Below are 11,958 nucleotides of genomic sequence, written 5' to 3' on the forward strand. Positions count from 1 at the left end.
TCATTGGCCTCTAAGGTAAGAAAGGTCTTTTAAGATTTAGTCATCTTCCTCCACACCTATTCACTGGGAAACCTCTTAAAATAAAAATTAATACATCCACACAAGCTGTTTTTCCCAAAACAGCAAAAGACAGGCAATAAATTGTGGGAAGGGGGAGGAAACAAGGGGAGAAATCTACAGCATGGAGAGGGATTAATTGGATAATACCAACAGAAGACACGGCAATGTTGGCTGAGGCTCTCCAGTAGCCAGTGAGTGGAAAGGCTCGGCTCGGCTGAGTCCTAGGTTTCTAACAGATCAAACACCAACCCCACTCAAGGACGCTGCTACTTCCACTAAACTTGTCTGTGCAAACTGCACCTCAGCTTCAGTAGTTCACACTCCATGATTCAACAAGAGACTGGCTGGGTTTTTTCCATCTCAAATACAATCTGTTCAAGTTTGCTTATAGGTAAGCTAGAGCATATCTGCCTAGAAAGCATGGCCATGGCCACGAAGCATAGCACTGCACTTCCCTCCACATGCCCCACTCTCTCTCTGCCCTGCACAGCTCCAGCCTCTCCTTGACCCCCCTTCATGTAAAAACCTCAAACTTTGTACAAACGTGCCCAGTGACTTCTCTGTAACACGAATTTATATTTAGAAAGAAAAAAACAAACCAAAACAAAATCCATTCCCCCGTCCCTAACTCCAACCAAAAACACACACAATTGAAAATTTATATCTATAAAACTAGGTCAATTTAGGAAGCATTCTACAATTAGATAAATATAGGCAATTCTAGATACCAAAGATAAGGAGCCTGAAATAAACACAAACACACACACACAACCTCTAATCCCAGAACTTGACTACTGAAGCAAAAGAAATTGGAGTTCAAGGTCAGCCTTGGTTACTATGAAACCTTGTCTCCAAAATACTAAGAATAAGGGCTAAGAAGTGGCTCAATAGTTATGGACACTGGCTGCTCCTCCAGAGGACCCAGTTCAACACCTAGCACCCATACGGCCTCTAACAAAGGTATCTCCAGCTCCAAGAAATATGCTGCCCTCCTCTGGCCTCCATGAGCAGTGCACACACGATACACAGACACACCTAGAGGCAAAAACCCCCATACTCATAAAATTTTAAAACATTTTCCGTATTTGTGCTCCCCAGGAGAACAGCCGCTGAGTGCTGAAAACACAGGAGAGTGCTGAGACTAAGGAGCTAACCCTGTTTCTCTGCACTTACACTGCTTCATGTCATTGGTGCCTACCATACTGTACAGTTACTCTGAAATAGTTTGTTAAAAAACCTTAAAGTTCTTTACCCTCCTTGGGCATGTAATACACCTATGTGAAATTCATATTGCGAATAAATATCATTCAGCAATGCAATTTTGCCTTACAGGGTCCAAGGGTGGACAAGGCTTGCTGTTCCTCAAGGCCCTAATAGAAGTGACACAAGCATCATGCACACAGTTAGGCTGAAGGCCCCCCCTTACAAAGAAATCACCATGACATAACCTGCTCCAGCACCCAACAATCCCAAGCTAGATTTTCTTGTAAGCGTTTTATTAAAATTCTAATGTTAGATCACTTCTACCATGTGGCTTTGCTAAGATATCAAATTTAACCTTTCTTCAAAAAAGAGAAGCATGGTATATGGGTGTTGGCTCCCATCTGCAAAGCTTGGGAAAGCTGAGGCAGGAGGACTGACTCTGGTCCAAGGATAGCCTGGGCTACAAACTGAGTTCCATGCCATGAGCCATGATAGCCTCGCCTGTTACAGCATAAGGTGCTACTGGAGGAGGGGCGGGGGCTAAATACTGGATGAGATGGGGAATAGGGGTGTGGAAACATGGGAAGTCTGGTTGCCAATCTTAGCCGCAAAAGTTCCACCCTTGGCCCAGGTTAGAAAAATCATTTCAATCTTGATCTGTGTCCCAAATACAACAGGAAAAAGGGGTAGGGAGGTAAGTGTGCTTAGAGTAAGCACTTCGGTTGGCTGTCACACTGAGGCCTCAGCTGGTTTTTTATTTAGGAGAATATTTAAGGAGGTTTTCTGATCAAGGGATAATTACTGACATCACTGACATCAACATGCCGGTTACCCCATGATTCATACTATGTCCACATGAAAGCCCAGGTTAATACTAAGGAGGCAGGAGTCTAGCTCACCCACCCACCCATTCACACAGCTGCTGACAGATGAGGCCAGAATACCAGTGATGGGAGACCATGAGATGACACTGTATGTGAACTGACAAAGACTGGGGGCTAGGGCAGGGGAACATACACACACATCCTATTTTCTATTTAAGCTAACAGTATCTTTGAGTAGTAAAGATAAAAATCAGTTTTCAATCAACTTTCAACTAGCAACCATTTCAAAAACAGATTTTTGGCTGGACATGGTAGCACACACAGCTTTAAAGCCAGCACTCTCAAAGAAGCAAAGGCAGACAGACTTTTGTGAGTCTGAGACTAGACAGAGCTATATAGTAAAACTCTGTGTCAAAAAAATAAGTAAGTAGGCACTAGAGAGATGGCTCATGGTTAAGAGCAGTCAACTGACTGGTCTTCCAGAGGACCTGAGTTCAATTCCCAGCAACCACATGGTGGCTCATAACCATCTGTAACAGAATCAGATGCCCTCTTCTGGTGTGTCTGAAGAGAGCTATAGTGTACTCACATGCATAAAATAAGTCTTTAAAAAAAAATCCAGAAGTTTCTGAGATGATTTCAACCTGAGTATTTACCTCACTTCACCTCCAACACGTCCACAACCTATCACATCTACTTCACACAAAAGACTTCAACAGAGATCATCACAAAAATGAGACACAAACTCTACTTCCTTCTAAAGTGCTCTATGGAGAAGACAGTAGAACCTGCAAAAGAAATGCTGTTTCTCACATACACAAGACCTGGAAGACCACGGGACGACCAGGGAAGGACCAAGGATCACCCAAACACCAGACCCCCAAGAACAAAGAGGCCTAGGTGAGCTCCAGCTCCCAAGCCCACCCTTAGCCACAGGGCACCACATGACACCTACTAAGGCCAGAGGGCATCAAGATGTCACCTTTTAAGAGGTGGCGCAACAGTACCAGCAACTGACTCTGTAGCATTCTTCTTACTTCCTGCTCTCCATCGTTCACTCTCCACTCTCTGGGTCAGACATCTTTGCGCCTGTTTCTAGGCTGCTCAGGTTTTAGGACTTTTGTATGTGCCTCCGAGACCAGTTTGTTCTCTTCAGTCACGCCCCTAATGCCCCTCTCGTTCCTCCATCTTTTCTTCTTGCTTTCATCCTTCTCTTTGCTTCTTAATTATAAATCCCAGACCTCTAACCAATCTGTGAATTCTGTAGACTCTAAAAGTAGCCAATCTTTTCTTCCTAACTCCTCCATCTTGATTTTTTTTTCTGTTCAAAGATCACCAACTACTTAACCCTTACCTTACCTTTCTCACCTTGCCTCCCTCCCATTCCTAATCGTATTAACTAAAATCCATGGTTGGCTATCCTCCAACAGTTACTGAAGTGAAATGAGTCACTGTCATTAACTGGACAGTAGCTATCTACATAGTGTTAATATCAAGTAGTCATGGGATAGCGTGGAGTTCATATCGGGCATCTGTAGTTCCTAACTATCTTCTGAACTATATATTTTTTTTTCAACTCTACCGCATCCTAATTCTGCAGGAACACTTCAAAATAAAAGGACATTGTTGCTAAATAACAATAATAATTAATCATGTAAAGAAATAACACCAGATGTGTAACTCATAACACAGGAACATAATCACAAAAATCCAAAACAACATAACTCCTTAAAACTAATTTCACTGTAATGGCATCTAGTCGGAGGGAATTAAATCTCAGACAAAGAATTCCAAAGAATGATTGTAAATATGCTCCAGGAAAATAAACACTGAGAACACGAACAACTAAATAAAATAAAAAAGGAGATGCAATATATGACAGAAAAATTCAACAGAGATAGAAACAAAAACAACAGCAAAAAAAAAAAAAAAAAACCTAAAAATCTGGAAATTAAATAAATAAAAAAGTTCTGGGCTGCCAGGCGTGGTGGTGCACGCCTTTAATCCCAGCACTTGGGAGGCAGAGGCAGGCAGATTTCTGAGTTCGAGGCCAGCCTGGTCTACAGAGAGAGTTCCAGGATAGCCAGGGCTACACAGAGAAACCCTGTCTCAAAAAAAAAAAAAAATCGTAACAGAATATTTCCCCTAGTTTAGAAAGATATGAGACATTAGGGCACTAAACAGACAAAGCCAGAAAAGAAGCACCCCTCAGACTATAATTAAAACATGAAATCTAAGTCAAAGAAATATCAGGAGAGAAACACCAACTGACAAATAAGGTGGTGCCATTCATAACAGTGGTCAACTGAAACCTGAAAGCAAGGACAACAAATACCAACCCTGACTGTATACCCAGCAACACTATGTGTAAAACTGAAAGAAAAATAAAAACACCCCATAATTACTAACTCAGTTCTAAAAGAAAAAAAACAAAAAACAAAAAAAAAAACAAACTTGAAGAAATCTTTCAGAAAGAGAAAAAATATATATACCCATCCAGGAAAGAATAAATCACACTAGAATTAACAGATGCAGAGGGCAGAAAACCCAACAGTATAAAAATCAACAAAATGAACAGCAGTAGTTACAGTCAATACACACTTTGCAGTAACTCTGAACATTGCCCATTGTGCTGGGGCACACCTTTAATCCTAACACCTGGGGGCAGAGGCAGAGGTCTCTCTATGAACTCAAGGCCAGCATGGTCTACATCTGCTGTTCTCAAACTTCCTAATAGTCCTGTGACCCTTTGATACAGTTCCTCATGTTGTGGTGACTGGCAACCATAAAATATTTCCATTGCTACTTTGTAAAAGTAACTTTACTATTATAAATTGTAATATAAATATCTGTGTTTTCTGACTGTTTTAGGCAACCCCTGTGAAAGGTTGTTCCACACAAAGAGGGTCGACCCAGAGGTCAAGAACCATTCATGTCTACATAATAGGTTCCAGGCCAAACAGGACTTACACAAGACCCTGACAAGAAAATGTAAACAAAAATAAAAGGAAGGAGGGACTGTCTCAATTTCTTTCCCAATAAAAACACACAGACCAGCTGATTAAATCAAAGAGCAGAAACCAGGAGGGATGGTTCAATGGCTAAGAGCACTGGCTGCTCTTCCAAAACCCCTGGGTTTGATCTCCAGCACCCAAATGACCGTCCCAGCCATCTGTAATTCAATCCCTCCAAGAACACTGCACGCATATGGCACACAGATACACACTCATATACAGAAAATAAGAATAGTATTTTTTAAGAGCAGATACCATCGAAATGCTGCCTCCAAGAGACAGGACTCATAAGGCAAACACTCCCTGAGGGTGAAAGGATGGAGAAAGGACACTCTATCAGACCTAGGTCGCATGCAGGTGCCACCACCTTAATATCTGACATGGTGTCAAGCTACCTTCTGAACAGTATGTTTACACCCATGGACTTCAGAGGCTTCCTCCTGCAGTGGGCAGCAGTTAACACAAAGACTCATAACTAAAGTAATAAGAACGACTGTTAGCACTCAGTCATAAATGGGACAGCTGAACCAACACACACACACACACACACGCACGCACGCACACACGCGCGCGTGAGCTCAGGGGATCATGACAGAAGAGGGGGACAGAGAGACAGAGTGTAAGAGCTGGAGGGTAGGGAGGAGTCCTGTGCAATGCCATGCGGTGGCCACTCAATTCAGGAACTCACTGCAGCTGTGGGTATATGCACAAGATCCACACGAGACAAAGCCAACAATACAGTCAACTTCCAGTAGGCAGCAATGACTGGATGCAGAAGATTACAAAAAAAAAGGGATACTATGATACTATGGTGGGGAGACAGCCTGGAGGAAGTGAGGGGTGTCCTAGGGGGAGTGGAGGGGAGAATTGGACATATAATAAAAAATACATGTAAAAAGTACATGTGTATGAAACTGTCAAAGAATACAAGATATTCTTCTAAAAATGTAGCCACATTTCATGGTTTAAGTTATATTTGTGTCTGTAAGACATGCATGCCATGAAACACATGTGGGGGCTGGTTCTCTCGTCTCAGGAATTGAACTTAAACACCAAGTGCTTTTATACACTAAGCCATCTCATCAACCTGAGCTTCTCGCTTTATAATCCTCAAAATAATCTAGTTAAGCCTCAAATTATTCTATAAATTATTCTATCAATACCAGACATAACTTTTATGGTCACTACCCTGCAATGTGTATCTACTGAATAAATAATACCTCTCATGGTTCCCATAATATTTCACTGTGGGGCTGGCAAGATGGCTCAGAGGGTAAGCGCACTGACTGCTCTTCTGAAGGTCCTGAGTTCAAACCCCAGCAACCACATGGTGGCTCATAACCACCCTTAATGAAATTTGACACCCTCTTCTGGTGCATCTGAAGAGCAGCTACAGTGTACTTATTTATAATAATAAATAAATCTTTAAAAAAACTATTTCACTGACAGAGACTATCTCCAATTATGAAAACAAAGTATCAATAGCAGTAAGCAGACTTTTTTTTTTTTTTTTTTTTTTTTTTTGGTTTTTCGAGACAGGGTTTCTCTGTGTAGCCCTGGCTGTCCTGGCACTCACTTTGTAGACCAGGCTGGCCTCGAACTCAGAAATCCGCCTGCCTCTGCCTCCCGAGTGCTGGGATTAAAGGCGTGCGCCACCACGCCCGGCTAGACTTTTTATACTAAGAGTAAAATGAAGGGAGAAAATACCCTGACCTTCCACCCTCACTAGCCTACTGTCTCCGAATACACACAGTATATTCTTGGGTGTGGGTGTGTGTGTGTGTGTGTTTGCTCACGCGCGCATTTGAGAAGTTCTGGCTGGTCTTTAACTCACTATATAGACCAGGCTGACCTTGAATTCACAGAGATCTGTCTACCGATCTTGCCTCCCAAGTGCTGGGATTAATGGCATGTGCTAGTCCATCAAACTGTTCAACAGCTTCCTAAAATATTTATGAAAAAAAATGTGCCTCAGTCAACTTTTTTTTTTTCTTTTTTTTTTTTTGGTTTGGTTTCTCTGTAGCCCTGGCTGTCCTGGAAGTCACTTTGTAGACCAGGCTGGCCTCGACCTCAGAAATCCGCCTGCCTCTGCCTTCCAAGTGCTGGAATTAAAGGCGTGTGCCACCAAGCCCGGCTCTCAGTCAACTTTTAAGTGCAAGAGCAATTTTAAATAAATTAAATTAATACTACTTGTATATCTAGACAGTGTGAAAGTACTTTCAAGCTAAGCATAGTGTTAAGTACCTATAATCATAGCATATAGGGAATGTAAGCCATCTAGACCAGCCTGAGCTACAGTGAGTTCAAAGCTAGCCTGAACTATATAATAAAACTCTGTCTCCAAAGAAAAGGAGGGGTAGGAGAAAAAGAGGTAAGTGTATTCATATTAAAGAAATGTACTGACAACTTTATTTCAAATATGGCAATTATCAATAAGTGCTTTTTTTTTGCCTGATTTCAAAATGTCTAAAATGAACCAAGACACTGATCATATTTCACTAAAACTTTTAAGTCCAAGTCACAAGGAACAGACTGTTTTAATCCTTGAAGGTACAGTCTCTACCACATAAAGAACTTCCAAGTTCTATAAACAGAACAGTCTTCAACAATCTCCAAGGTAGCAGGAGACAGTCTCTATAAATTACTCCAATTACCCACCCCAGTGACACAAAATAAACCAGAGAAAGAGCTAGAAACTGTGTTTGAACTGCATGCTCCCCTTGGCATTCTCCTTTCTATTGTGCACCCACAAGAAAGAGCTCAAAGTTCTCCTATTTGCCAAGCCCTTGTGATTGCTGTCCTGACAATGCTCAGCAGCAAATACTAAAGCCTGAGTCACTGGAGAAAGCAGCAATTCTGAAGGAACTCCCTTTACTCTCACAAAGCCAGAAAGATTCTGAGGAGGATCCTTGGCAAAGGCCTGGGTGTGGGCCCTGGCTAGCTCCAGAGGGCTGTGCCTGCCGCACAACAGTTCTTGGGAGCCTCCTTTTTGTTTTTACGGAGGGAAAAGACGAGGACTATCTTACATTCCTTGATGCCCATCCATATCTGTATTCTTCCCAGCCATGACATGTTCATGCCACTGTGGGGGCTAGCCCCGATTACTACTTCTGACAGGTGTTGTCTATCTCCAGATCTGCCAGCACTCCATGAACACATACACCGCCACATCCATGCAAACACACGATCACGCCCACACGCCTAGCCGCTCTCAAGATAACCAGTAACCTTCCACATCAAAGGTCATCCCGGAGGCCACGCCTGGCGTTCTTTACTAACTTGCCTTGTCCTCAGGATGAAGGTCCAAAGGCCTCAGCACTGCCCACGCGGCCACAATCTCCACTTCCTCACCTCATTCCCAGCTGACTCCTCTCCACAATCTACCCATGGCCACCCTGTTGCTCACCCTCTCCCTCACTTCCTGGCCTCCATCCACTCTGTTCCCTCTGCCTCAAAACACTCCTCCTCCTCCTCTCTACCATTTACCCTTCTTACTCGTCCTTGCTGTAGAGTCACTTCCTCCAGGATCCCCTCTTCCACCTCCACCTCCCCAGGGCATCTGCTTCTCATCAGCACACGGACCACCTACTCAACTCCCAAGCTACTTCTCTCCCCGCCTCACACACCTGAGGATGTGCCAAGACTGACTCTCACCCACCATTACTCACAGAGGCACTCAAGTATCTGTGTTGAACATATTCTAAGTGCCCCTGATCGACATAATATAATTATGCCCTGTGCAACACAAGAAAATGATTAAAATCAGCTATGACATAACAAAGACAATAATTTGGTTACTCTTTGGCATGAAATACAAACTACACACGTGTCTACAATCACCCTTAGGAAAGGTTTTAAAAGGGTGTGTTACAACGTGTTACCAGGTAATTACTAGCTTCGTGCTCACTACTTCTGTTAGGCAAACCCAAGCTCGTAAGGGGGACAGACTGAAAGTAGCAATGAAGGAACCCTGGGTGCTGTGGGTCAAGACTTCCGCTGTCTGCTCCCACCAAAGTCTCTTAGCCTGACTCAAAATCTGCTGGCTGAAGGCAGGGAGCTAGTCCTTCATCCACTGCTCCAGCTTCTAAGCCTCGGTAAAAGCAGGGATTCCCTTCACTCTATTCACTAATGGTCCCAAGGACATAAGAGCAGGTTGCCAGGAAGCAGACCTCTCCACACTCTGCGCAATCACTGAGGTGGGCAGTGGGAGCTACTTTCTAAGGCCACATGTCCCACAGTAAGTTACAATTTAGGGCTTGTGACACTACATTTTTCCAAAGTGATGTCATAAATGTGATGGTGCTAGGCTCTCTGGAGCACTCGCTCACCACACCCTGCACTCCCTACAAGGAGGAGCTAGTTAACCATCCCATCATCTGCATGCCTCCCATCCAGTACTAGCTAACCCTGTCAGATCCCTAGGGGAGTTGGACTGTCCATCCAAACTCTTCAGCACTTCACAGACAAGCCAATAACTCCAGCAACTCTCACTGTAAAGTCTTTGGAGCTGGTTAATTTTGATGTGTGATTTTTTTTCAACATTTTTTTTTCATAATAAAGTTCAAAATAAACTTTTTAAATGTTTTAAATCAAATTAAAATTCAAAGAAGACTCTACGGCTAGAACACTGTTACATCTTTGGAATTTTTGCTAAGGCTACAACTTGTCCCTATCCTTCTCTGAAGAATTTTTTTTAAAGGATACACTTCAAAACCTCTGCACTGAAAACCTTCCAGAGATCTGCATTACAATGCACTTTTTACTCTTATTCACTCCTAAGCATGTCTTTAATTTCTATATCAACCATTCCTGGAGTATAAAATAGCTATTTCCCAGGGTATCTTCACTAGAAACAGCCAATTTCATTCATATACATCCCAACACAATCTTTAAAAAGGATAAAAAGCCTGACTCTCAAAAGCTGCTGTAACTCTCCAGTAACCTTACACAGAACTAGTCATGAGGTGTGACCATTGCTTGTTAGGTGACAATCTATAAAACCCAAAGTGTTCCAAGAACAAACTATAACTGCTGGTAGGAGTGGAGGGTCCCATCTATCTATCTATCTATTTGTAACGCCCCCCCCCAACTCACCCTAATGAGGCATGGAATTCTATACTCTGTGTAGTGAACATTTTAAAAGAAAATTTTTAATAGGGAAAGAGAAAATGAGAGCCAAGGAGGAAGGCGACTCTCACATTCCACAAGCTAGGCTGGCTGGAGGTTCTGTTGAGAAGTTTCTGTTTTCGGTTCGGTTTAGTTGGGTAGGGGTGTTTATCTGTTTTGGGGGTTCCTTGTTGTGGTTTGTTGTTGCTGGTGGTTATGATGGTGGTGATGATGTTGATGGTGGTGGTGGCGGTGGTGGTGGTGGTGGTGGTGGTGGTGGTGGTGGTGGAGGAGGGGTTTTTTGGACAGAGTAATTTTACAGACTCCCTGAAACATGTTTTAGATTAAAGAGACCCTCAACAATTCCTTTTAACTTTACTCCCCAAGCCCAAATTTTGGACCGTGGATCTGTTCAAACGTATGACGTGTGAACAGCTTCCTAAAAGCAAATGGGGACTGAGATATAATTTAGGAAGTGATGATGCAAATCTCCCGGGGAGCAGCAGGGAGGAGGGGAGGTGAAAAAGTCAGAGGAAATACCCTCCTGATGGCTGGGCACCAACTCATACCAAGATGAGGGGGAGGCGGAGTGGCCTCCACAGGCCAAGGGAAAAGGGGCAGCCCTGCCCCATCAAGAAGTGCCAGCGCCGCCACCTCGTCCCTCCGGCTCACCCGTGGCCCCTCACCCCAAGCCGGCCTCGGGCCAGCGAGTCCCACAGAGGGCAGCGCGGCCCGGGCGGTCCTGGTCGTGGTCCTCCTGCTCCTCTTATTCCTATTCCTCCTCTTCTTCCTCGCCCCCCCCCTCAGCGTCCCCTTCCCGCAGCCCTCCTCGGGCCGAGGCCGCGGTCCCCGCCCGCTCCCCCGAGGCCCGGCTTCCGCGGCCCAGCTTCCCGGGGCTCCGGCCTCCCTAGGGTCCCCACCGCCACCCCGAGGCCCGCGCCCGCGCCCCTGCCCCCACACTTACCCCCAGAAGCCGCAGGGACAGCGAGGCGGCAGGCTGGGCGCTTTGCTGCGCTCGCTCCCGGCGTCTCCCATGGTGCTCGGCGGCGGCGGCGGAGCTCGGAGGCGACGGCGGCTGGGCCTGAGCCCCCCTCGGAGGAAGCGGAGGCGGCGGCGGCAGCGGCGGGGGGCGCGGGGCGGGGGGAGGGGGAGGGAGCGGGCGCGCAGGCGGGCGCGAGTCCGGAGCTCCGAGCCGGGATTCCAGGCGGGTCAGCTGGAGGCGGGCCGCACCACTCGGCCTGCGGAGAGGGGGGGGCGCGGCGAGGAGAGGGAGGGGAGCTGCGGAGGAGGGGCTGGGCCGTGCGAGCCGGGGAGCTCTGGCGGCCTTGGCGGCTCTCTCCGCCGCCCCCCAGCCACGGCGCTGTCCCGTGCGGCGGCGCTGGCGGGTCCGGGGCTGGGTGGGGAGGAACCCGTAGCCCCCGCCGGCAGTGGAGTCGCAGCGGCCGGCTGTGACGCCCCGGGCCCCCGCTCGCTCCGTAATCCCCTCCCCCGCCCCGTAGACGGCGCTGACCGGACAATGGCCGCTCCGCCCCCTCCCCGAGGCGGACACCCCTCCCGAGGCGGCGCGATGGTCTCGCCCGGGGGAGCCGCCGCCGCCGGAGCCCGGCGGATCAGCTGGTATCCGGGCGTGCCACTTTGTTCAGGGCCTCGGAGGCTGGGCGGTGCGTGCCGGATCCGCCCGAGTTCCTCGTGAGAACCGCCTCTCAGCCCTCCATCTTCCCAGGACTTTTACGAGAGCTAGCCTGCGCTCC

General features: G+C 46.3%; 1 protein-coding gene across 2 annotated transcripts in view; it reads right to left on the reverse strand.

Moving 5' to 3' along the window:
• Zfand3 (zinc finger AN1-type containing 3) overlaps positions 1–11,325 on the reverse strand; it is a 202,550-nt gene extending 191,225 nt beyond the window's left edge. Inside the window, exon 1 of one of the 2 annotated variants that reach the window (XM_029471010.2) lies at positions 11,172–11,325. In XM_029471010.2, coding sequence (XP_029326870.1) covers positions 11,172–11,242 — 71 coding nt within the window. In that variant the 5' untranslated portion in view covers positions 11,243–11,325. The remainder of the gene's footprint in view (positions 1–11,171) is intronic. The other variant, XM_021186522.3, reaches the window with a different exon arrangement.
• Between the last annotated feature and the right edge of the window lie 633 nt (positions 11,326–11,958).

This window comes from Mus caroli, unplaced genomic scaffold (genome assembly GCF_978045245.1).
Source record: "Mus caroli unplaced genomic scaffold, Mus_caroli_1 scaffold_18, whole genome shotgun sequence".
Lineage (NCBI taxonomy): Eukaryota > Metazoa > Chordata > Mammalia > Rodentia > Muridae > Mus > Mus caroli.